Source organism: Crotalus tigris, unplaced genomic scaffold, assembly GCF_016545835.1.
Source record: "Crotalus tigris isolate CLP2741 ecotype Arizona unplaced genomic scaffold, ASM1654583v1 scf7180000017977.1317863, whole genome shotgun sequence".
Lineage (NCBI taxonomy): Eukaryota > Metazoa > Chordata > Lepidosauria > Squamata > Viperidae > Crotalus > Crotalus tigris.
The window spans coordinates 552,773-580,193 of record NW_024096755.1 but is presented as its reverse complement, the minus strand read 5'-3'; the positions used below and the strand labels follow the sequence as shown (position 1 = coordinate 580,193).

Here is a 27,421-nt window from a genome sequence, read left to right as displayed (position 1 = left end):
CCAAACCATTTTAAAATGAGGACCATCAGAACTCTGGATTTTCAGAGTGGCCATATTAACCTAGTGCGTCCAGTCGTGTTTGCTTAACCTCGGCTTATAAATAAAGGGAACTCGTTGTGTTCCTACAAAGAAAACAGAGTAAATTCTGATTCAGGTGAGGACCCAGTTCCTAGAAACGTCCCTGCTGACTATTCACTTCTCCCTTTTAATCTCCTCCTGCAAGGTTTTGACAAGCCTCACTGAAGCCCGGGATCTCGTCCTTCGACCCCAATCAACATGTGGAACCGCAATACCAGTCAAAGCATGTTGGATCTGGTTTCTCTCCAAACTGCCGATCCTCCCCCGCTCGCTTTGGGGTCTTTTTTCTCCTCCCGCGTCCTGTCCCAAGTCGCCAGTTTCACCTGTCGGTGACGTCATCACGGGATGGGAGGGGTGTGGCCTGGGGAGGGATGAGGGGGACGAGAGGGATATATAGCCGGTCCCATATGGAAAACTGCATGCCTTTGTCCTTTGTAGCGTCGTATCCGGCTGTGGAAGCGAACTTGAAAGTTTACCTCTAACTGGACAGGTAAGAATCGGGTCTTGATGAAGGAGACGGAATACTTGGCTTTTATTGTATAAACGGATGTATATGTACACACACACACACACACACACACACACACATATATATATGTATACATATATATATTGCAGCGGTGAGGATCATCTAGCGATACAAAAGTTGAGTTTTATCAGTCTCGAAAACTTGTGGATCGGGGCGATGTGTGTGTACGTGTGTAGAAGTGGCGCCAAGACGCCTCTATCGTGCCCCCAAACTTAAGGGGCTTTAGAGGAGACGGGGGAAGACTCGAACCCGACACCTGTTTTCTGTTCTAGCTCAGACGAGCCTCGTGTTACTAGCGGAGCGTTTAGAACAACCTGCTGTTTTGAGAGCCTGGGAGCGCTCAGGCGCACCAGTTCCTAATGGACCTGGGTTGGTTTCTACGGATCCCAAATTTACTTTGCGGGAGGGGGATTCAGCCGCAAGTTCTAACCAGCTGTACTGAATACAATGACCATTGATCTGCATTTATTTATTTCCTTCATTGTCTATTGGATGTATATGGCCTCCCATCTCTAATTCATGACTTTGGGCGGCTAGCAATATTCAAGATAATAAATTTTTATGCCGTAAAAAACATGCAGCCGCTGAGATTCGGGAATTGAAATTCAAGTGCTCTTCCTTCTATAGGGGAAAAAAAAACCCGGCTTTAATCCCACCTACTGGATTTCGGACAACAGATCCCGATTATTTTTTTCCCGTTTCTGGGTTTCTTTTCTTTCCTCTTTTCTTTTAAGCGGATCCTGCCATAGCGCGGGAATAACGCTAGGAAGAAGAAAACCTTTCCCTTCCTTTCCTTTCCTTTCCTTTCCTACTTCCTTCCCTTCCCGAGTAAGAAACGGCAGGTGTACGATATTTTTTCCCTGGGGAACCATGCGGTGGGCAATTGCGTTACGCCCTGGCTCACCGCTCTCTTCTCTTTCGCCCGTGGAAGAGACAGCCGCCCTTCCCTTTTTTGATCCGGGCGAGGGTTGGTGGCGCCCTGAAGTTTTGATGGCGCGCGCTAGTTTTGCAGGAAGCCCCCCCTCCCCTTTCGCCCTAGAGATGGGGGGGAGGGGGCGAGTTTCGGTTGAAGGGCACGGGGAAAAAAACCCCGCAGGGTGTTCCCGCCCTCTTGTCGTCACCCCCACCTAAGCCCAGCCCGAAATCATGCGTGAATCACAGGGGGAAAACCTTTGTTCTCTGGAGCGTAGCCGCTCGGTGACCGCGTGGTCACTTTTGCCTGAAAAGTTGGGTAGATGAACTGGTGAGATCGGGGTGACGGTTGGCGAAGGTTCCCTTTCCTCTCTGTCAACAATTATTTCCTTCCCGCCCTAAAAAAAATGATGCCTAAAGCTAAGGATGAAATTTGGAGTGTTCTTTAGTTGCCTCCACCACACAAGGCACAAACAGGCACTTGGGATAACTTAACGATGTAAGTAAGTAAGTAAGGCCAGGCTCAATCAACTACCTGCTGTATTTGCACAACCTATTGGGGAAACTATGTCAGGTAGTTTTTTTAAAAAAAGGTTTTAATTGAGTGAATTCTGGCTAAATGCATCTTGCAACTGCCACTGCGTTCCCCGGGGCCTGTTTCAAGTGAACTGTAGACCTGACTTCAGAAAGTGAATATCTTTCTGAGACAAGTTGGGGAGGAATGCAAAATAAAACTTCAGGGAACAAATGCTGTGATTCTTCTGAAATATTTCAGACTCCTAATCAAAGAATCCAGAGGCCTGTTTTGCAGTTATTTATTTAGCGGATGGCATATCCCACATAGACTAGTAATGTATGTTAACATCTCATTTAGATCAGTAAAACTGTTTTGTCAGTTTTGCAGTTTCTCTGGTTCCTAGAAATGGGGTCAGCTGGAACTACAAAAGAGAGGAGGCATAAGCTCTTATATGTTATACAGAAAAATTGCAACAGGTGAATTCCTATACATTTGTAGCTTTAAGCAATGGCACACCTGTCTGAATAGCCATCCTGCCTCTGAACGCTGAGCTAGATGGAAGACTTGGCCCAGTACCTCTGCATAGCAGTACTTCCCATCAGAAATATCATAGCCCCTCCTAACTGAACTAGACTTTCTTCTTGAACAAAGGAGGATGACCATCTCTCTTTGTTACAAGCCATGGCTATGGAAGATGATTCTGACCAGGACTAGTTAAAACCAACTGAAATGGTTTAATCTGTTGAATGAGCTTTAACCAATGAATGACATCCCATTCTATTTTTGAATTTATCTTCTGAATTTTTTAACAATTGACCTTGCTCATAGATACAATGTGGAACTGATCCTGATACCATGATGTAGAATGATATAATCTTGTAGCCTTAATTGAATTTTGCATTGACTATTAGACTTCCTGAACTTGAGAGGCAATATGAAACAGTGATTAAGAGACTGGTCCATGGTTCAAGTCTCCATTTAAACACTAAGCACTGAATAACCAGTATAGCTAAGACAAGGTTGGGTATAAATATAATACAGTGGCAAAAGCAGTGATTGTGTCGACACAACACACTGAGGCACAAGTTAGCCCACCACTTTGTAGCATAGTATGTTGTGCAAATTGAAACCAATGTGATTAGCTTATGGTGCTGTTCATGAATTCAAAATGATATTAATTGCCTAAATCATTGTTCAGTTAATTGTGAGTATAAGCATGTTATGAGAACACAGCCAGTGAGGATGCTGTCATCTTTTGGAAGGACAGTATTCAGTCTCTTCTCAGATTAAAAATGGGAAGCCATTTTGAACTCTATAACTTGATGTCTACTTGCCTTTATACTTCTGTCTCATTTTCCATCTTCTTCGAAGACTACCTGTACATGAGTATACAAATATATAATTACTAGGAGGAACCACTTCAGCATATAAGCAGTCTGAACAGATAGCAGAGCACAGTTAAGCAACAACATTAGCTCTGCTTAGGACTTGGATGGGGCTGTTGAGTAAACAAAAGCTCCTGGAAGAAAACTGAGGCAAATCCGCTTTTGTATCATTGCCCAGAAAACTGCATTTGCATTGCTGTCACAGAGTTGAGCTTGATCAGAGAGAAAACTTGATGATATCTTAATATATAAGAAACTCCTCTCCAGCTTAGATTATTTTACAGATTTTAAGGGCTGTTTATGTGCATGGAAGCCTATAAACACTTTAGATAATGTAATAGCCAGACCGAAGTATGCAGAAATTGGAAGACTCTCACCACCACCACTTTCAATGAGGTGCAAGATACTGTTGAGTACAGTGTGTCTCAACTTTGGTGGCTTGAGGTTGTGTGGACTTCAACTTTTTCAGAATTTCCCAGCCAGCCATGAATTCTGACAGTTGAATTCCATACATATTCAAGCCACCAAGGTTGAGAAATGCTGATCTGGTAAATAAGCAATATCACTGAAACGAAACAGTGATGTTATTGGTCTTTTCACCCAGGGACTAAAAGCTTCAGTGGGAACATGAGCCTTCAAGGAGGCAATCCATTTGTGTTCTTTTCCTTTACCTCATCCCAGTTTAAAAAAGTGATTTGAGGCAACTTGATCTTGGAGTGCTGTTTGTCCTGCCTATGGATTGCAAAGCCTTGGAACAAAGAAAACAATGAGGAAAATCACCCAAACTAAAAAAAAAAAAAAAAAACCAGATGATTTTGCTTTAATAAGACATTACAAATAGCCTGCTATACAGCAATGAAACAAATGGAATTGACAATGTAGACGTTTGTTGCTGATAAAGGAGAATATTTGTAGACAGCTTGTTGGTTTTAACATTTCAGGGTTCAAGGATATCTTATCAGTAGGCATTCTTTAAGTATGCACTGTTTGTCCTCATCCTACAGGATTTTTTTGAATGGTCAGTTTTATAAAAACAAAAAAGATGATAAAAGATGGACATTTTAAGGTGGAGTTATTTTTGTTTTCCACCCTAAATCTCTCTTTTTTTTCTGTTCTCTCCATCTCACCTGATATTAATTTTACTGTCAAATGAACTAGGAGAACTATAGAAAGTGTGCTTCAAGCCAAGGGTTTACTTACTTGGATGGGGATGTGGAGCTTCTAGAAACCAGCCCCATCCTGATACTTTCGCAATTTTATTATTTTAAGCCAGCGGTTCTCAATCTGTGGGTCGCGACCCCATTTGGGGTCGAATGACCATTTCACGGGGGTCGCCAAACAACGCAGTCCGCCATTTTTTTCCCCTTAGCTGTGCTACTCCCTTTTATTCTATTGGCTTTTGAAAGCCAATAGAATAGACTCTCTTGAATAGAGTCTAATTCTATTGGCTTTCAAAAGCCAACAGGAATTGTCCAGGCTGTCTCTGCCCTGCTGAGCCCACCAAAAGTCCCATTCTGCAAACGGTGCTGCAAGTTGTCTGCAGCGAAGGCGAGCTGTCTGGAAGTTTCCACCCCTCCTGCTGAGCAACTACTAAAAATGTAAGTAAAAGAGGGCCAGGGATGGGAGGTGGGAGGCCGGTGGGCGCAGGGAGGGTTGCTGGCGCGTGTGGGGCCCGGTGGGTGCCTTACCTCCCTTGGGCTGGGCCAGCTGGTGGCCCAGCCGGTGGTCACCCTGCGCCGTCGCTGCCCCTTGCCAGCTACGCCTCGGCCTGCGCAGGGGGCGGCACCACGCATGCGCAGCGCTCCCGGGCAGGGAAAGTCCTCGACTTATGACCGGTTGGGCAGTCCTCAACTTACAACCGGTTGAATAGTCCTTGACTTACGACCGGTTGGGGGTCGCGGCATTAAAAAGGTTGAGAACCACTGTTTTAAGCATATGAAGAGTGTACTGTACCAGATACAGTCCAACATGGCAGCTTTAAAGTAAAATAAAAATCTTCAGTGCTTCACTTCTGGGACCCTCTGTTTTTGGATACTTGGACCAATACATTTCTAGGGATGTCATTTGCATAGATTACCAGGAAGAATTTGCTTGTTATCCACTCTTAATCCCAGAAAATTCATCCATGTCTCTGTGTATTGTTTTTATAAAAACTTGGGTGAGTCTTTCTTGCTCAGGGAAGGGCTTTTGACTTGCAGGATCTTTTTTCTTTTCTCTCTATATCCCTGAGCTGTAACAACTTGATACCAATGTCAAAAGCAAAACCAAACTCACAACAGCCAATATGGAGAAGCAGAACAAAAGTGTTCTGAGAACAAGCTCAGCCTTAGTCAGGTTTTCCTTCACTTAGTGTCATCCTGAAATGTTCAGCAACAAATATCACCAGCCCTGATCTTAAGAATTACACCAAACACACCTTGAAGATGCCTGGTTAGAGGAATTATTCCCTGAAAATTCATATTCTATATGAAAAATTAAAACCTGAGACAAATCTAATTCTTTGTCTTCCCCTGTTCTTTGGTTTCGGTTTCAGCAGCTTGCAGTAGGGCAATTTGCCTGGGATTGATGAGGCTGGGTTCACACATTGGGATAAGCCTTGCTTTGTTTAACATTTGTTTTTTAAGAAGCCCCCGCCCCCAGTTGCCTGGGTTCACAGAACATGTTTAGCCAATGGTTGAGTTCACATAGTACACTAAACCCAAACCAAGCCAATTATATATGAGAACATTTGGGTGAGGGAGCTGTTTGGAAGTCAAGGGCCAAACTTAAGCAGGATTGACTATTTTTAGGAAAGGAAATGGAGAAAGCTCCTGGCTGGGTGTGTATCTCTTGTCTAATAGCCAGTTCAACATTTGACAATTACCTGTTATTTTCTCTGCTTAATGTTGCCAAAGCACTCTAGATGACTTTCATACAGCCCTGAGGGCAAGAGATGATGCAGTTTACAATGCAACTATTTTTGAGCTGTTGCATACCAACTGTGTACAGGGAAAGAACCTAATTGCACAAGAGCCATTTACCTGACTAATTGGAGGAAGATTTGAAAAGCTCCTATTTAAGATGAGATAAAGAAAAAAAAGTGACTGGGCTGATCTTGGAACAATTGTTTGAGTGATGAGTTGGGGTAAACCTTGTATTTGAAACCAAGCCACTTTTCACCTCCACCCTTAAGCTGAGTCAGGCTTAGGCTGATTTTCCTGAGTCAAATGTTAACATTATTAAAAAAAAAAAAAAAAAACAGAAACAAATTTTCCTTCTTCAGAAAAAAAAAAAAGATTCAGTCACCTGACTATATTCCCTGCCCATTTAAATAATGTTTGGCTTTTGTTTCCTATCACGTATAACTCTCGCCATGGTGATTTATATCATAAACTTAAAAGAAGTCACAATTTGTGTATAATCCTAGTGATCTCTCCATTTTCTTCTGTTAACAATTGCAGCAAGTGTTAATTACTATTTCCCACTTGATTAGTGATGATAGTAAAATATCCAAATGTCATATCTCAAATATTTAATTCTTCATTTGTAGCAAACTTATGACCTACATAATTTGAGATCCTAATACCATAGTGAAAAAACATTCCTTTCTGAATTATAATTGACCATGGTCTAGAATTTTGAAATTCTTATAGCTAAGGAATTACAATTAATAAAGATGCTGGACCAGGAGCAGGTAAACTGAATCCTAATTCTCCCATAGGAATGAAACTAATTGTGCAACTTTGGGCCAATCACTCTTTGAGCCCTAGGAGAAAGATGATTGGAAACCACTTCTTAGCCAAAAAAACCCATCATCAGACGGTGGGTGGACATGAAAGACTAGTAAAAAACAGCAAAAATAACTACTAATCTCAATCAAAATTAGCAAAAGAAAGTGCATAAGACTTATGAAAAATGTATTTTACTTTTCCAAAAGAATTCATCAAGCAGGATGTTTTGAAGATCAGGATATTCTAAATTCTTGAAAGTATACTTATAGCTATTTGGTAATTTGGACATCATTCTGAGACAGTATGATTCATAGGGAAAGTGTGAGCATAGCCTTGAAGAATTTAACAGATACTTGGCAAAATGACAAAATTAGTTTTTCAAATCATCAGCTGTAGGACATAATGCCAATTCAGAGAAAGGAGAATGATACTGTGATGGAAACCCTTATATTCACATATACCCTAACTCCTTTCATGATCTGACTTTTAAACACATTTTAGTTTGCAATTGCATCTGAAGTAACCGAAGGTGAATTATAAACTTGATTTATAATTACAGATTTACAATTACAGATTCATTTGCAAATTAAAGAGGAGGCGAATTGTTGAATTGGAGCACAGGGTTTGCTCAAAGAATGGTAGAACAATCACTTTGCATGGCATGTGATCAAACCCCCAAATTTTGCAATGTTAGAGTGAAAAGTCTAAGCCTTAATTAGTAATGGTTAAAATTTTGACCTTTTACTGGGAAAACTAAGTTGAAATCCCATTTGACTCAGCCATTAATCTCTGTCATTGTTAGATTTACTTTTGGATCAACTTATGCACTGGAGTCAGCTTACACAGGACCACAGGAGGTGATTGTTAAATTTTCAGGAATTTTGAGAGCAGGAATTCTGAGGCTCAAAGCCTAGAGTGCCAGTCAGCTGTTTGGCGACTTGCAGTCTAGTGGTGGCAATGGAGCCCACTGAGCCAATTGTTATATATTTCTTAGCACACTACTGTTCATATCCTTCCTTTCCTTTGGGAGCACAAGAAGCATTATGCATAGTGTGCCCTCCTCCAATTTCCTCCATAACAACAACCCAATGAGGTAGGCTGGGCTGAGTGATGAAGTGAATTTTCACACTGAGATGGGAGAACTTAAAACTGGGACTTTCTAATCCATGTTTTGCAAATGCCATTGTGGCTTTATGTGGCTAAGACTATTTATTTACAGTTGCTACCCAAGTGGCTCCAGGGGGTATACTGTACACAACTACCCCCAAGCCCCAATAACAAAATTAGCATAAATAAACACCCAGAAACAAGGATAAAACATATGCACACCTAACAACATGGGGGTCGAATGCAGCCGCTGGATATTCCAACATTGTCTTGTCTCACTTAACATCTTTTCTTAAGTTAAAGATGCCAGAAACTGCATCTTGGGATCTTTTACATATAAAATGTACTCCCTGTGAATGAGCAATGGTTCCTCTCTCGAGGGCATATTGTCCGAATGGGACTACTACTACTAATGCTGAGAAAAAATCCTTTAATGGTTTGGTTGCCATAGAAAAGTTGATCAAGTATGTTCTCCAGGCTTGCTAAATGCCTACCAGCTATCCAGCTTTTAACCAGAAGTGACTGGATTTTGAGTTGATCTCCAAAGAGCAAGGCAAGCACTCTCCAGTTCCTTATTTAATTTAGATGTCCTATTTCACGGGAGGAAAAAGCAATCTGAAATTGGTGAATACAGGTAGTCCTCGACTTACAACAGTTCATTTAATGATCATTGTTACAACAGCACTGAAAAAAAGTGACCTATGACCATTTTACATACTTATGACCATTGCAGCATCCCCATGGTCACATGATTTACATTCAGATGCTTGACAACCAGTTCATATTTATGACGGTTGCAATGTCCTGAAGTCATGTGATCATCTTTTGCAGCCTTCTGACAAGCAAAATCAGTGGGGAAGGCCAGATTCACTTCACAATCGTATTACTAATTTAAAACCTGCAGTGGTTCACTCAACAAATGTGGCAAGAAAGATGGTAAAATGGGACAAACTCATTTAACAAATTTGTCACTTAGCAACATAAATTCCGGGCTCAGTTGTGGTTGTAAGTTGAGGGTTGTCTGTAAATACTATTTTTTAAAAAAAAGAGTGCCTCCCCCTCCCCCTAATACTTAAGCCCCTATCAAGGGTAAACAACAGGATGAGTGAGAGACTCTTAGTTTGCTTGGGAAACAGGTTATATAATGCACCCAGCTAAGCCTTACCAACTAGGGGGTGGGGGTTTGGCCAGAGAAAACCGGCTCTGCAAGAGGGAGCCTGTAACTTCAGCACAATGGGCTCTGTAACTTCCACACTGGTTGGCTCTTATGATCTCATCCTTGCCTTTTTGTTTGTCTGAAGTATAGATTAGCTGTCTTCAGTTTTACTATGTTTGTAGAGAGCAGTGTTTTTCAACCTCAGCCACTTTAAAATCGGTGAACTTCAACTCTCAGAATCCCCCCCCCCAGCATACATCCTGGGGAATAGAATAGAGTAGAGCTGGAAGGGGCCCCTGCTCAAGCAGGAGACCCTATACCATTTCAGACAAGTTATTGTCCGTTCCTTTCTTAAAAACCTCTAGTGATGAATCACCCGTACGATCTGAAGGCAAGTTGTTCCATTGGTTAATTATCCTCACTGTCAGCAAGTTTCTCCTTAATTCCAGGTTGCTTCTCTCCTTGATTAGCTTCCATCCATTGTTTCTTGTCTTGCCTTTTGGTACTTTGGAAAGTAAGTTTACCCCCTCCTCTTTGTGGCAGCCCCTCAGATACTGGAATACTGCTATCATGTCAATCCTAGTCTTTTTCTCTAGACTGGCCAAACCCAAATCCTGTAACCATTCTTCATATGTTTTGGTCTCCAGGCCTTTAATCATCATAATTGCTCTTCTTTGCACTTTTTCTAAAGTCTCAACATCTTTTTTATAATGTAGTATAATACTGGATGCAGTATTCCAGATATGGTCTTATTAAGACTTTATAATACAATACAATACAATACAATACAATATATATTGGGAAATGGTCCACCTATCTTAAACCTTCTCAACCTTCACAGTTGAGAAACACTGCTCTAGCGTCTAGCCTCTCAAAGGTTTGCCACAAACATACTTTACTGGATTAGAACAAGGATTTTTTTTTAACCTGGATTTAGGTCTGCCTCCCCAATCTCCTGCCCTCCAGAACTGTTCCAAATATATCTAGAAGCCAAATCCTCATTTCTCTCTAGCAGCAAAAAAGTGGAACTGTCCTCCTGCTGAACACAAAGTTTTGGTCTTACCTCTTGCAGTTCATAGTAATTGTGGACTTGGATCCTCAGATGAGTGCATGCTAACTTGCATTATTTGACCTTTGACCCTGCTGCTGGGAAGTATAGTAATGGGAGTTACTGTATACTCCACTAACATCTGTTACAGGATTACTTGGTCTAATCCCCCTCCAAAACTCTTGCTAAATTAGCATCCATCAGCAAATCTGGGATTTTTTTTTACTAAATCAGGTAATATATAGAGAAATCTGTGAGTGCCAAAGGAAACATGACTTGGTCTCTACAGCAGAACTGAATGATTTTTTATGGGGGTTAACACTTAACAAACTACAAGAGGCAATGATTACAAATAACAGCATTTGTAGGCTGGGAAAGTCAGTGATATCAAAATTACAGATTTGACTGCCACTGAAATGCACAACCCTTTCACTAGATGCAAAATAGGTGGTTACATTCTGAAAATAAATTTGAACAAATTTCCCTGTGTGGTTTTTTTTTTTTACCCTTTGTTTGCCAAATATTATTTTGGATTCCTGTTAAGGGCTTTATGTGTTTCCTGTTTCAAAGTGGTGGGAAATCAACTGATAGCTCTGGCTGCATCCTTGGCAAATATCAAATGTAGTGATCTGATGCACTGTTACATTAGAGTAACTTTTCACAAAATTCTAATGGCACACTGTTATTTCTCTCTAGGACTGCCTACCCTGAAGCATGGTGTCCGTTGCTTTTCAAACCATGGGCATGGCCCTGTCTATCGTGGGCTGGATTGGGGCCATCATCACGTGTGCCATGCCTTTGTGGAAAGTGACGGCTTTCATTGGTAACAACATTGTGACAGCCCAGACCACCTGGGAGGGGCTGTGGATGAACTGTGTGGTGCAGAGCACTGGCCAGATGCAATGCAAGGTCTATGACTCCATGCTGGCTCTGCCTCAGGATATACAAACCGCCCGGGCTCTCATGGTCATCTCCGTGCTTCTGGCTCTCTTAGGCCTGATGGTTGGCATCATGGGTGCCAAATGCACCAACTGTGTGGAGGAGGAAGATGTCAAGGCACGTATTGTCATTGTCGCCGGGGCCATGTTTGTGGTATCAGGAATTCTTTGCCTCATCCCAGTCTGTTGGTCAGCCAATACTATAATCCGGGAGTTCTACAGCCCATTAGTTATGGAGGCTCAGAAGAGAGAGCTGGGCCCGTCCCTCTACCTTGGTTGGGCAGCAGCTGCTTTGATGATCCTTGGAGGAGGATTGCTGTGCTGCAGTTGCCCCAAGAAAGAGAGCAACAACTACAGTGCTCGATACACAGCTGCTGTCTCTCAACCCCGCAGCGATTACCCCAGCAAGAACTATGTTTAAGAGAATCACCGTCGTGATGATGCTGTTGTCATCCTGAAAGCTCATTACTGGTAAATTCCCTGAGAGCATCAGAACTGCATAATGAACATCCCCAAGGAGAGCAGAGCATCCTGCTCCACAACTTCTCAACATTTCTGGCCCATCAGTATTTTTTTCTCACTGTTACCACTAGATAGTTTTATTCCCACCTGTTTCAGCTCCTCTTTTGAAGAGAATCCTTGATTTTTAATAGAAGAATTCAGTATAGGTAGATAGGTATTGAATCAATGTCCTATTTTCGAGTGGTTTGTGATAAATGCCTTTGTGTGTTCTTGCCTTCTCCTCTCCATTACACAATCCCAAATAGCCCATAATGGCTCAGAGATCACATCCTGTTCAATGGGATGAGGTGGGGTGGGGTGGAGGTGGAAATAGTTACTCTATATCTATGTTTTTTGAAGCTGTGATATGTTGTACAGTATTTTATGAAGAAAGGGGATGTGGCTTTTTAGACCTGTTGTTGTTTTTAATTATTTTGCAACTGCTCTTGCATGCATTTCATACTGGAAGCCAGTTTTTTCCTCTTTTTTAAAAAAAATATAACCTGAATAAAATTAATGCTTTTATATATAGCAGCTTGCCTTAGTCGTTTGTATACGTGTGTCTGTAACTCTGGTGTTAACCTGAGAATCTACTACTGGGGAAAAAGTCTTTCTTTCTTGGGGTCATGGATTCAAAGCTTTTATCATGTGGTTCTTTCTATTTTATTGAAGCTGAATGCAAGGGTGGATAGTTTTTCACAATAAGGCATTCCCAAAGTAGCAAAACGTGCATGGCAAAAGGGCAGAATGGAAAGAATGATCCGTGTGGGAGGATTATTCTCATAATAACTACATTTCTTTGTCTCATAGAAGGCAGGAAACCATGATGGTGAATGGTTGAATGGGGACACCCCCACACATAAACTTTGTTGTGATGGTTATTATTGCTGGGCTAAGTCATAATGTAATTTACAGGGTTTCAATTTAGAACAATATTCCTCAACCGTGACAACTTAGGTTGCCATGGCTGACTACGGAATTCTGCAAGTTGAAATCCACATATCTAAGTTGCCAAGGTTGAGAAACACTGATATAGAGGCTGTAGGAACTTAAATAGCTGAAGCTTATTCACTAACCATCCTAGCAAGAGAAATGGGCTGAGCAAAAATCTGTTCTAAACTGTTATAACATGGGTTTCCCACCTTTTGGCTTGCCTGGGCTGCATTGAGCGAAGAGCTAATTATGGAAATATCTCTAAAAATCACATAGCAATGTTAAAAGTTTACAATCTTGTAAAGGATTAGAAACTGTCCAGGGCGCATGCAGCCTATGGGCCAGGGGTTGGACATGCCTGCTGTTTAGTTAGGATATCTGAAAATCATGTTGCAGGAAGTTGAATTAAGTATTTTTTTTTTTTAGTTCTGTCCACTAGTTTTAATGGAAGGAGTTTGCAAATTAGTAGAATAGATCCTAGGGCTGGGAATTGTCCAGAATCAATTCCCTAGATAATTGTGGTTTAATTAATTATTTAATAATTAATTATTAATTAATTAACCTTGATTAAACAGTTATATACTAGGATAGGATGTTAACCCAAGAGAGCCAGTTTGGTGTAGTGATTAACTCAGCAGATTAGAAACGGGATTCTGAGTTCTAGTTCTGCCACAGGCACAAAGTCAACTATATGTTTCTGGGACAGTTACTCTCTCTCAACCCTAGGAAGGAGGCAATAGCAAAACCATCTCCGAAAAACCTTGCTGTGGAAGCTGCAGGGAGTAGTCCAGGCAGTCAGCAGGAATCAACACTGCCTTGTAGGCACAATTAAAAAAAAAATAACCCAATCATTGTGTACAAGCTTTGGGCAACAAGGAGTCATGGACGATTGCTTACTTGAAAAGAAGATCTTTATCTTTAGGCTTGAAACATTCAAGTTTAGGGTAATGATTCCATTTCTCCTCCCATCTGCCCCAGGCTAAGAATTTGGAAAGCAATTTTTTGAAACAGTAAATAAGGTCTTCACACAAGGGGAAAAGAGAAGGACAAATTTGGAAAAGCATACATAACAGTTACATTTGCATGCTCAGTCAACATGAAATCACCTGGCTCAATATTTTATTTTCCATCCTGTAACTTCTAAACTTTTTCTCTCAGATCCATAGACAAATCCCCAAGTTACAGGTCTTTCCTTTATCTTGCAAAACAGTCCCATAGCATTAATACTAGACTCCCCAAGGAGATAGCCTTACTTCTGTAGAAAGCTTATTCTTTAAATTCTCAGCAATCAATATCCCAAGGAGATATTGTTCTACAGAAGATTAGAATATTGTTCTATTCTCAGCATGTGATGATGGAGATAGTAAAGCCCTCTACACATATTCAGAAGTTCCAAAAGGTTTTGTGGTATGGGTTTGGGTTCAAATGAAGCTGTGCACAGCATCTCACCCAGATGTTTCATTCAACAAGTCTTTCTCAGAGAGATAATTCTACCAATTACGGCTTCAGAACTGTAGTATGGAGGAAGCAGGAGCAAAAGAAGATAAGCAATCCCATTGCCCCAAGGAACTATGTACATTCCTGATGAAGATATTAGAGTACAGTATGTAACAAAACCACAGGAATCCATTGCCTTGAGGCAAGGCTAGTTCTTGGAAAAATTTAGGTTTTCCCCCAACATATCTTCACTGGAGTCATACTACTGACCAAGCAGAGGTACCAGCATAAAGTGATGATATGCAGGAATAGCAATAGAGCTAGCATGCACAAAATAGTTTGATTCTCAGGAAATTGCTGATCCTGTAAGTGCAAAGCAAATTCAAGGAGCAACGTCAAGCTAGAGAACTAGGAATTGGCTAAAGTTGGGGATAGGCAGGTACACCAGAAGTAACTTGAAGGAAAGAAGTTGGCAACAGTGATGGGGTTAAAGCAGGAACTTAAGTGTTGAAGACTGGAGTCCTGCACATAGATATCACAGAACTGGGTGATTGCTGAGAGAAGATGGGAGAAAGATTAAATACCAAGAAAAGGAAATTATAGTACAGAACTGAATAGTTGGGGGCTTGGGGGGAGAGATTTTAAGCCATGCTAAATCTACCACTAATGCAGCAGTTTTAACAACTGATTTTAGGTGCCAAGAAAGGGCAGCACATGGTTAATTGTTTAACTAGCGGTTGTGTTTTTACTGCCAGGGAAGTGAAGCATTTAGAGATTTCTTGCCTCAAATCCCACAAGGCCACAAGTGCTACACACTTGAATTAGTAAAGATTGAATTTTCTAGTCTGCTTCCAGCAATACAATGACTTGGTCTAACCCATGCTTTGGAATTGGAGAAGATAAAGAAAATGGCTTTTAGTTTTGATGTTAACCTTCTCTTCTGCCAAAAAACGTGAGGTTCAGTGCCTCTCGTTTTATCCTCAAGGAAATGTTATAAAGTAGATGAGGCTGAAAGGGAGATCTTGCCAGGTTGCCCAGTAGGTTGGGTGGAGATACAGACTTCGGATGTTCAAATATTTCATTGTTGTTGTGCTTTCGAGTCAGTCTGACTCCTGGCGACCGCCTGGACGGGTCCCTGCAGTTTCCTTGGCAAGATTTCAGAAGCACTTTGCCTTTGCCTCCTTCCTTGGGCTGAGAGAGCGAGCAACTGGCTCAAAGTCATGCCTAAGGTGGGACTAGAACTCGCAATCTCCCAGTTCCTATCCTGATACCTTAACCACTACACCAAACTGGGTCTCACACTAACATTGAGCATTGTTGCCATTGCCCATCATGAGAAAATTGTTTGGGCTTCAGCAGGTAAATTTAGGATGTAAATGTGACAAAAGTCTTAGCCCAGCACCCCCAACCTGAGCACTCTCCAGAATGTGGACTTGAACTCCCAGAATAAGAGCAGCTGGGGATATGCAAGTACAGGTAGTCCTCGACTTAGGACCACAATGGAGCCCAAAATTTCTGTTGCTTAAACATTTGTTAGGTGAATTTTGCCCCATTTTATGGCCTTTCTTGTCACAGTTCTTAAGTGAATCACTGCATTTGTTCAATTAGTAACAAGGTTGTGAAGTGAACCTGACTTCCCCATTGTGAGAAGGTTACAAAAGCTGATCATGTGACCCTGGGACATTGCGACTGTCATAAATATGAGTCAGTTGCCAAGCGTCCCAGTTTTGACTATGATGGTAATAAGTCGCTTGTTTCAATGATGTAACTTTGAATGGTCACTAAATGAACTGTTGTAACTGGAGGTCTACCTGTACTAGTCTTGGGATTTGGCAAGCATAGGAGGTTTTCAACCTGCTACTACGTGCGGGACTTAGCGGAGCAGAAGAAGAAGATGGAATTAGAGGCAGTAATCCAACCATTGGTGTCTTGGGTGTAAACAACTAAGATGATAGGGATTTGCATTCCATCCCTCCCCACCGCCACCCCCCCCCCAATTGTTTCTTGCTAGAGTTCCTCCCTTGGCAGTACCTTGTGCCTCAGAAACCAACGTAGATGGAGGAAGCTGTACTTCATGCCAGGGGGGCTGGCTTGTCCCTGACTGTGGAAAGCTCAGCCTGGCACTGGAATGTACTGGTACTTCTCCAAGAAGCCAGGCAGGGATCTCGTCTTAAAAGGGTCGACCTCTGGGCCCACAGCCAAGAAACCTGAAGTATTCTGGCAGGGAGGAGGGGAGCAAAACTATAGATCTGCACTCCTGCATTTTGCTTAAAGGAAAGAGAAGCCAGTTAGCCAGGTTTTCTCCTCATGGCCCAGATTCCTAGCATTTGAGTTTCTTTGACAAAATGAAATTCAGTGGTGAAAAAAGTAAGGTTCTATATTTAGGCAAGAAAAACCAAATGTATAGGTATAGTATAGGGGGTACCTTGCACAATAGTAGTAACTGTGAGAGGGATCTCGGAATCCTAGTGGACAATCACTTAAATATGAGCCAGCAGTGTGCTGCAGCTGCCAAAAAAGCCAACACAGTGCTGGGCTGCATTAATAGAGGGATAGAATCAAGATCATGTGAAGTGTTAATACCACTTTACAAGGCCTTGGTAAGGCCACACTTGGAATACTGCATCCAGTTTTGGTCACCACAATGTAAAAAAGATGTTGAGACTCTATAAAGGGTACAGAGAAGAGCAACAAAGATGATTAGGGGACTGGAGGCTAAAGCATATAAGGAACGGCTGCTGGACTTGGATATGTCTAGTTTAATGAAGAGAACGATGAGGGGGGACATGATAGCAGTTCCAATATCTCAGGGGCTCTCACAAAAAAGAGGGAGTCAAGATATTTTCCAAAGCGCCTGAATGCAGGACAAGAAGCAACGAGTGGAAACTAATCAAGGAGAGAAGCAACCTAGAACTAAGGAGAAACTTCCTGACAGTTAGAACACTTAACCAATGGAATAACCTGTCTCCAGAAACGGTGAATACTCCAACACTGGAGGTTTTTAAGAAGAGACTGGACAGTATAGGGTTTCCTGCCTGAGCAGGGGGTTGGACTAGATGACCTCCAAGGTCCCTTCCAACATCATCATCATCATCATCATCATTTTTATTATTATTATTATTATTATTATTATTATTATTATTATTAAATATTTCCAACTTTCCATCCTGGGGACAGGTTTGAGCAGAAGAATGTTTGGTAGAAAAGAACCAGTCATATGAACTATGGTATGACTGGATCTGGTTCTTCCTAGTATGTTTCTATTACTTTCTCTACATTAGCTTTTTTCATTTTGCCAACAAAGTGGGGGAGGAAATGGATCATACTTTATAGGTAGCCCGTGACTTAGGGGCTACAACCAAACCTACATTTTTTTGTTGCTAAGCAAAGCAGTTGTTCAGTGAGTTTTGCCCCATTTGATGACTTTTTTTGCCACAGTTGTTAAACAAATCACTGCAGTTGCTACATGAATCATGTGGTCATTAAGCGAATCTGGCTTCCCTCATTGACTTTGTTTGTTGGAAGCCATTTGGGAATGTTACAAATGGTAATCGCACAACCCAGGGACAGTGGAACTGTCATAAATATATCCCAGTTGACAAATGCCAGAATTTTGATCAGGTGACTGTGGGGATGTTGTAATGGTTGCTTGTTGAAAAACAGTCATAAGACACTTTTTTCAATGCCAATTGTAACTTCAAACAGTCACTAAATGAATGGTTATAAGTCAAGGACTACCCATACTTATTTACTTCAGGAACCATAACCTGACTTGCTGTTTGTTTGATTGTCCTATTTGTCCTTTATTACAACAAAAAGGAAAAGGATGAAGTGGAAGGCTAGGGATTTCTGGGAATTGAAGTCTACACATTTTAAAGCTGCTGAAGCTGAGAAACACTGTTTTAAGGGATAAGTCTCATTTCTCAGTGCTGACAATGGAAACTGAAGAAAAATTTCAGTCCTGATTTGTGGGAAATGCAAATGTTCCTATAATTTATCACGCTCTCCCTCCAGTATTTGAGGCTTACAAGATTTAGCTCAGACTCTATTTAGATTCCCATGTTGTGTGCTCTATAATCCAACTTGCTTGGTTTGGTTTAGGCCACATGAACCAGCCCTGTGTAAGTTAATCATCCAACCAGGATTAAACAAACCATGGCTAAGAGTGATGGAAAACCTGGCCACTCCCTATAAAGGAAATATTGCATTCTTTCATGCACATTTAATTTTTGATACTAGATTTAAATTTTTTTTTTTTTTTATGAAGAACACAGGAGTTTGGGTGGATTTTCTCTATAGAAACTATAGATGGATTCTTTTCTCTGTGTCTTATATCAGGAAAATCCTTGGAATCCCCCAGGGTCTGATGCTAAAGAATAGGTGTCATTGATGCTTGTGCCCCAGTTGCTGGATATATGAGAAAGCCATATAAAGACCAAGAGGCTTTGTGCCCCTTGGGAATTTGTGGAAGGAGGAAGAGGTCGCTAATTGTCTACAAGTAATCCTCACTTAATGACTGGTCACTTAGCAACCAGTCAAAGTTACAACGGACCCTGTTATGACCCGGTTCTGGAGTTCTGATGACTGCATTCCCCCACAGTTCCATGAACACACGTTGAGTGCTTGGCAACCAGTTCACTTTTATAGCTGGTTGCATCATTCCACAGTCACATGTCCATAATTTACAACATTTTTTGCCAGTTTATGGCCTTTTCAGACAGTTTTCAGCAAAAAAAAACCTCCCATAGGAATATATCCATTCTCTTAACAGTCACAAAATGTTGTAAAATGGCTGTTTGGTCATGTAGGTGGCTTGACTTACAACTGTCATGAGTTAAAACGGAAATTATAGGCTCCCTTATGGCTGTAAGTTGTGGAGTAGGAAATGGCAAGATAAATGCTTTGATCTTAATTGCTGTGCCTTAGAACCAGCTTCAAATTTGAGCCAAATGCCTTTTGGTGAGCTCTTGCCTCTGTTAACCTGTGCGATCAAATGTGGCAAGCATCAGTTATGGTTTACACAATGCCTTGTGGCTCTTTGGTAAGTACCTGCACACATACACACATATACACTCGATTATAATTTTCTATAATTATAATATAAGAAGATTCTCTTTTTAGTGTTGTGGGGAACTGAAAGAGATGGAAAAGAAAGTGAAACATCCTAGGTAAGTATTAATGGGCAATCTTGTTTGAAGGGGTCATTGACAGCTATTCCAGTGATTATTTATGGTGTATCGTATATCGACTAGCAACATATATTAACATTTCACCTAGATTAGTAAAATATAATAAAATACACATTTTAAAAAGATCTATATTCAAATACCAATGTTTCTAGGTCATCTAACCATTGAACCATAGCAGCATCATTTATGTGAAAACAAAAATCAGATACTGGACCGGTACATGCCCTCAGCTTACAGCCAATTATGATGTGATCTACAATTTGACATAGGAGCCCGCAATCACACTGAGGGGTGGATACTATGCCCCATTTATTCATAGAGTTCCTGCAGACGCCATGTGAGGTGAGAATCCTATTCAGGATTGTCTATTGCTGACGTGGTAGTTCAAAGCCTGGTACCTTCATAAGTCCTCGTATGTCTGGGCATTCAGAAACCCATTTGGCTTTCCATTGGAAATCGATGTTAAAGTTGCTGGGGAGATGTTATGCACGTGTCATTAGGGGCTTCCTGGATTTGAGTCTATCTGAGCTATTCCAGTATGGCCATGCTGATGCCAACCATGACTTATTGAGGTGCTCTTGTGAAGGACCAACTGGGAACATCACACACTTCACACTGTATATCTTTTGCCTGTGTTTTACACCTTGAACATACATGTAATTTGAGCTGGGGCTCAATCTCAAAAGCTTGATATTTGATTAGCTCTACCACCCTTTTCCTTTGATAGCAGGGCTTTGGGCCAAAATATGCAAAGAATCAAAAGGAATGAAGTGTGCCTAAGTATGCTTGAAGTGTATACCAGCATTTCTCCCAAATTACCAGCCTCACTTTGTGGAGTATAATATTTATGTCTCCCTTTACACCTGGGACCTTAGTCCCCCCCTCAAAGCATATGATGGGAAGAAATGTGTTAGTTTTCAGGTGCCAAGGTTCTTCAGGTGCCTCACACTACCTGCTCTGTACTTTCCCTCCTATATGCCAACTGACAAGTATACTGTTCTCTGCATCTGCACACTTTGGTTTGGACAAATTGCTTGCATATTTTTCTATATCACAGAGTGCAATCAATAGTCTTGGCAATTTGATATCCTCTCATTACGGGTGCTTAAGTTGAGGCCTCTCTCTCTCTCTCTCTCTCTCTCTCTCTCTCTCTCTCTCTCTCTCTCTCTCTCTCTCTCTCAGCGTTTTTCTCCCTTTTTTAACACTTTCAATTCAGCTGAAAAGAAGAGTGCTTCTGAGTATCTCCAGACTGCATCCAATACTACTGAACAGTTTCAACAGATTCAGGATTAAGAATAGAGCCAGTTTCAAAACCAGCCACAAACTCCTGTATCTCTGTTGTTTTTAAAACACTTAAATGATTTTTACTTCCAATTACAAATATGCAATTGCATTAGTGCATTAGCCTTACTGTACATCTCTGTTTTGATTCCAAACATTTGAGGTTGAAACTGTAGAGGGCTTAACTGTAGATCCATTGTAGATACTCAAGATCAGGAACTACTGAGTCAAACAAGATTTGCCATGAAATATTATTGTATTCTTATCAGTTGCACAACATCAGTTGTGTGTAAATGGAACACTGGAGGAAATTCTTAATATTGGATGATGCACTGCATTCTCATGATATACCTACATCAAATATAGCCTTAAGGAGTTGCGTTTGCCCAACATGTAATACTTGGCTAAATTTAATCTTGTTTTATTTTGTTTTGCTGTAGCTATCTTGTGCAGACTGGCCCATTTGATTCAATGTCCTATGTGACTCTTAAACATGAGCTGATATAAGTTAGCAAAATTAAGTGTATTCTGCAAAGACTGCCCTCCCCCCCACAACCTTTGACAGTTAGACATTTCCATTGATACTGCTTTTCAGAAAGTCTTTACTCTCCTTCCTCACTTCAAAAAAAAAGTCAGGCACAATTAGGTTACAGTTTTTAAAAATTTATCTGAATAATATAGTTGTCAATTAACACTATACAAAACTCTGAGTGGGGGACCATGAAAAGGATCCCCATGATGTCTTCCAGCTTAAGGGAATTACAATATTTCAGAACATCTTTGAAAAACAAAACACATAGAGCAAAACAAAAGAGAAATAAGAATCTTTTTCCAGGGAAAAGTCAAATAGATTTACAAGCAGAATATCTCTGTAAAAGGAATGGGGCTTAATGCATTTGTTCAAAGTCCTGTTTCTTTCTGATGAATCTATCCATGTCTGAGGCAGGTGGTTGTAATAGGTAAAGATCAATGGTCAGGGAAGAAATAGACCCCTTTGTTTACCCAGGCCCCTGAGAATAGCCAAAACCTCCACTAATTATTAACCAGAGAGCAAATATCTCCAGTCCAAGGCAATTGTAGGGTCAGGGTTCTTTCCCACCCCCCACCCTCCATCCACTCCAAACAACTTTTTTTTACTAAATCCAAACTAGCTTCTTTGCTCCCTTCAGACTTTTTTTCCCCTGCATTATCTTTGCAGGTAATTCTGGCCTTTGTCCAATATTCACATCTTTCATAAATCATGTGTTATTTATGCAGGTTTGGGTTGGTTATCTTTTCTCTTCCCAAGTCTCCTTCATTAAGTCCCCGATTGATTCTTTCAGTCAGACATGCATTCCATTCCTCTTGTGTCCGTTTCAGAATGAAATTTACTGTTTTTCTTCAACTCTGTCTCTCTCCTTATTCTGTAAGTTCAGATTTTGACCAAAAAATAGCTTTCGTTTCAGAGCAGCCAAAAGGAGTTATACAACAGCCAGTTCTCTGTGCCATTTTCTGTTCCTCTCATTATTTAATTTGTCTGCTTCTTGGTCTATTCTCATAGCCTCCTGCTCTTGGTACATTTGCCTGAGCAGACCGAAAGCAATTTGCTGATTGAGACAAAGGATATTTGTTTGTTTGTTTATATAAGGGGGACATCCAGGTGACTCTGAGCAGCTTGCATTTAAAAAAAAAATAAGAAAACCATATAACAAAAAATAACCATGTACGTTCAGAAAACAAATACCAAGGAAACAACTGTTGGGACTCTACACCCATCCTGCCCCAAAGACTTCGAAATATTTTGGAACATCATCAAAATGAGAGCCTTATCCCAAAGGTGCTTTTTTCACGAGGCAACTGGGCTTTGTGGTTTTTCTTGCAAATCACCAACTGTCTTCAAGAAGTATAAATCCTGCCATCCAGTCAGAGCTGACGAAGCTTCTTGGATGGGAAGTGAACCGTCTTCAAAGAAAAACAAGAAAGTCCAGTTGCCTCATGAAAAAAAGCACCTTTGGGACAACCGTGACCTGGATGACTGAGAATTTCCATAGACAATGAGACCCTTAGAGATTTCTGGATAGGATGCTGTTCCACCAGACAGATACTGCAATAGAGAAAACATACTTCCTAGTTTTCCATACTGCTTATTTAAAGGGATTTAGAATGCATCCTCTTTGTCTAATCTTACCAGATGGATAGAAACTATTAGAACAGGCAATTCTCAAATAAACAGGCCAATGAAGGGCTTCATAGGTAATAATCAGCATCTTAAATTACACCTGGAAACAGACAGGAACTCAGTGCAGCTCCCGCAGCAGCAATGATAAATGAGCAAACTAGAACATCATTGCCTGCACTGCTGCATTCTGGAACATAACTTCCAAGAGGTCTTCAAAGGCAGACCCATCTGCATCATATTGCAGTAGTCCATTCATGAGCTCTCTAGAGCATAGGTGAGTATCTAAAAGGCCTCCCAATCTAGGTACAGGAACAACTTGTGCAACGGACAAATCTGTGGAAAGACCTTCCTGGCCACAGCTTGCCACCTGCTCTTTGAATAAGAGCTATGTATCCAGAATGATCCTCAGGCTGCCTACAGCCTAAAGTGGGGGAGTACTGTCTCATATAAAACTAAACATGGAAAGTCTCCAGATCAAGGGTGTGGGGGGGGGATATACATATAGTCCATTTTGTCTTGTCAGGATTGAATCAATTTGTTCCTCCTCATCGAGACCTGAACAACCTCTAGACACTGTGACAGGACATTGACAGCATCATCTGGACAGTCTGGGCTCAAGATGGGTATCATCTGTTACTGGTGATACTGACAGATGACCTTATCTAACAGTTTCATGTAGTTGCTGAATAAGAGGGGAAAGCATCAAGCCCTGATGCACCTCATAAACTAAGATCTCTGGGTACAACATCCCCTCCCAAACACTGACTGGAATTGACCATTGGAGCAAGAGGAGAACCACTATAAAATGAGGACTCCCACCCCCAAACTTTGCAGCTGGTATAGAAGGATACTATGATCATTGGTACTGAAAGCCACTGAAAGATCAAGAGTACCACTCCTATCCCAGCTTCACCAAAGATCATCAGCAAGTACAACCAATGCTGTCTCTGAATTGTTCTGTACTATACTATACTGTACAGCCTGAAACCTGACTTAAATGGATCCAGATAATCTCTTTCCTCCAAGATCCTCTGCAGCAGTTGCCTGACCACTTTTCATTATGGCAACATTCTCTACAAAAGTCAACTGGTTGGAAACTTAACTCATACTTCATCATCACTGACAGGGCTGCTTATGAGGACATCCAGCTGGTTTAAAAACCTAAGGCACACCTTGTGCCTCACACTCAGTCTTCCAAGAGAAGGTACAGCCTGAAGTCTTTGAAGGGACAACAGGAAAAAGGAGAAGACCACTACTTTGGCCCGAGATCGCTACAATACTTCATTTTCCATATGGCAAGGCCATTGCTATCATGCTGTTTCTATTCTTCATCTATCTTATTTTTCACCTCCATGCACATGTTATGCACTGTTAACCTATCCATAGACTTGTCCTAAACCTGCCTTTGTTTGTTCAGCTGCCCCATTTGTTCCTGCATTCCACTTTTGTTTGCTGATGTATTCATCTCATTGAAAAAGATTTGTTCATTCTCTCACACATCCTTTTATTTGTTCACATTTCCTCAGTCACTCCACATCATTCATTATGCTTGTATAGTCACACATACACATACTATATACATGCACCAACATTCCAGTATTGCCAGATATCATAGCTGAACCCAAACTGATAAGGTTGTCCTATCTTCTGGTTCCAGAGGTCCTTGGGCCAATAATGCCTGTCCTAGTTTGGGTCTTCCAATATCTGGCAAATTTCATCACAACTGCTCATACATAGTCCCTCTTGTCAATTGTACTGCCTGGTGGAGCAGTAGATCTGGCTGGAACAGAATAGGCAATACGGCCTGGGTAGCGGTTGTCCCGTGGTGGGCAGGAGCAGCACAGGAGTGATCCTCCAAGGAGCAGTAAGGCAGAAGCTGCCCAACCAACATAGAGAGCAGCCCCCAGTTCCCTTTTGAGGGGTTCAGCCACAATTGGATTGTAAAAGTCACGGATGATGGAATTGGCAGACCAGCAGACAGGAATAAGTGAGAGAAGTCCTGAGACAATAAAGAAGGCACCTGAGGTAATGACAATACGTGCCTTGGCACCTTCTTCCTCCACGCAGTTGGTACACTTGGCTCCAACAATACTCACCAACAACGCCAGGACAGCAAGCACCACTGAGATAACCATGAGGGCCCGGGCAGCTTGGACATCTTGAGGCAGGGCTAGCATGGAATCATAGATCTTGCACTGCATCTGGCCAGTACTCTGTACCACACAATTCATCCACAGTCCCTCCCAGATTGTCTGTGCTACAACAATGTTGTTTCCAATGAACGCTGTAACCTTCCACATGGGCAATGCACACGAAAGGATAGTCCCCAACCAGCCAAAGATGCACAGAGCCATAGCCATGATCTCTAGCCCCACAGATGCCATTATGGCTATCCTTCAATTTGGCTATAAAATGCACACCTCTTTTTTTTTCTTTCTTCTGCTGCCCTCTGGGAAGGCCAAGGATGATGGATTATGGACAGAAACACCAGGAGACAAGTTGTTTTTGGTAGAAATCAATGAAGATGAGAATTCAGAAATTACTCCCTCTCAATGGTGGTACACAACATCAGAATCTATGTTTTCACCTGAAAGCAAACTCCTAATAAATAAATCCTAAAAGAATATTGCGCTCATGTGGCTGTCCAAGACAAAGAAACGTACGGAGCTTTTCTTTAAAATTAACTCTCTTTAGTAGATTAGCGAGCAGAACTGTTATAGAAGAGGCCTTCTTGGGTTACCTGCGTATGGAAAGCAGCTTCGAAGATGGCAATCTATAGCTTCCGAGAGTCGATTTTTGATGTAGGGTCATCCAGAAATAGCATTCTGTGAGGTGTCACTTTAGGAGCTGGGTTGGAGAAGGATAGACCAAAGTCTGAAAGGTGAAGAACCCCTAAAGGGGAAATAAGGATAAATCCAGTGCTATCTTTTCTTGGTGGCTCCGACAACCTGTTTGTTATTGCATTGTTCTCCTTCACAGGTACCTGTTGTCTAGAAAGTTCCCAAGGGAGCCTGAGCTTAGGGACAGCAAGGGGCGGGTTATATGAACCCCCGACAGGTGGCTGGGAGGGGCAGAAGACCAATCTGAGAAGGGCATTGGGGGATCCATGGTAACCAAGGCCTGGGTGGTGGTGTTATGGAGAGAGTTTGAATATTTCTTTATTTTCTGCTAGCTAGTTGGGAAGCTGCCCATTCCAGAGGAAAAAGAGGGGGGGAGAGGAAGAGGCCGAGAAAAACAAGCAAGGGTGGAAAGGGAGGGAGGGAGGATGAAAGACAGAAAAACATAGAGGGAGTTATTGTGGTCAAATTCTTCTAGAAGAGAAATTTAAAAAATGGAAACTATTAGATATTCATTATGCTAACCAGGCATAACTCCAAAATTACATAGAAGGGGGTCACATCTACTATTTAAATTAACTGAATGCTTAGCACAGGGGTCCACATGCATACATGTCCACACAAGCGCATGCACAAACATCCCTTTATTTTCATTACACAAATGCAACTCTCTCTAATAAATGCATAACAACAGAAGCTTTTGTGAAGTTCACTTTGATAAGATAAAATATTTTCCTGAGTTGAATTTAAAGAATAGACAGCACAACTATTGTTAAGGGTGGTTGATCACAAAACATTTGTTGTGAGCAGCATAATCTGACATTAGTATTTTACATTAATGTGCGTAATATGATTAAAAACACTCAACTTTCTCCCAGTTCAACCAAAGAAGACAGAATTAAATTTTGTTCTGATTTTCTGTATTTTAGTGGATTCAGTCCTGTTGTTAACTGTATGTTAGACTAAGGCACTTTTGGCTCAGTGTATTGGGAGAACCCAGTCAATTTTGGTTAACTTAATAAGACATTATAAAGCATAGGGTACTGTGGCTTAATGTTATGTGCTAATCCAGTCATTGGGACTTAATTTACAGATGTGCCTATAGGTGTTGTGATTAGGGTTATTTTAACACCCAAATCCAGTTAAAGAACTGTGATTCTGGATGAGTTCCTCAACTGCAGTGTGAAACCCAGGATTACAACTGATTTAAACCTTGATCTGGCATAGTGTTTCTCAATTTTACCCATTTTAGGATGTCTGGGTTTCACTTCCCACAATTCCCCTGTCAGAATTCTGAGAGTTGTGAAGTTCAAGTGTTTGTTTATGCTAAGGTGACCAACTTTTTTACAATGAAAAGGATGACACAAATAAATTGAAGAAAAAAATATTGTAAATAAAAGAAACATTTTATTCATTGCAACAATAATACAGAATACACTATTATATGATAAATGCATAATAAAAACATCTGTAACAATAACATTTTATATTGTAATTATGCTTACATGCCATGCCCCCGCCCGCAGCCACTCCGCCAGCACTGCTGCCCCGCCGTGTAGAGCAGGCCCCGCGACTCCCAAAGCACCAGCTGCGCCGGCTCCGGCCCCGGGGGGCAGCCTGCCATCAACACACCCCGCCTGCTGCCACCCCACCAGCACCACCACCCACCCTGCGCAGCCCCGTGTAGAGGGGCCCCGCGGCTCCC

At 41.4% G+C, this 27,421-nt stretch overlaps 2 protein-coding genes and 1 long non-coding RNA gene across 4 annotated transcripts; 1 reads left to right on the top strand and 2 right to left on the bottom strand.

The window, feature by feature from the left end:
- Positions 1 to 423: 423 nt before the first annotated feature.
- On the top strand, positions 424 to 12,412 carry LOC120309035 (claudin-4-like). Of its 2 annotated transcripts, none has more exons than XM_039345826.1 (2): positions 424 to 568; positions 11,139 to 12,412. In XM_039345826.1, the coding sequence occupies exon 2, from the start codon at positions 11,157 to 11,159 to the stop codon at positions 11,799 to 11,801; it is 645 nt and encodes a 214-aa protein (XP_039201760.1). In that variant the 5' UTR covers positions 424 to 568; positions 11,139 to 11,156; the 3' UTR covers positions 11,802 to 12,412. The 2 variants fall into 2 exon arrangements, with proteins under 2 accessions (XP_039201760.1, XP_039201761.1); XM_039345827.1 differs by lacking the exon at positions 424 to 568 and adding an exon at positions 4,960 to 5,019.
- LOC120309036 lies at positions 1,612 to 25,903 on the bottom strand. Its single transcript, XR_005556984.1, has 2 exons — positions 25,620 to 25,903; positions 1,612 to 3,412 (listed from the first exon to the last, which is right to left on the bottom strand). It is a non-coding gene; the product is annotated as an uncharacterized LOC120309036 (long non-coding RNA).
- Positions 21,648 to 25,626, bottom strand: LOC120309034 (claudin-9-like). Its single transcript, XM_039345824.1, has one exon. The coding sequence runs from the start codon at positions 25,261 to 25,263 to the stop codon at positions 24,607 to 24,609; it is 657 nt and encodes a 218-aa protein (XP_039201758.1). The 5' UTR covers positions 25,264 to 25,626; the 3' UTR covers positions 21,648 to 24,606.
- Positions 25,904 to 27,421: the final 1,518 nt, after the last annotated feature.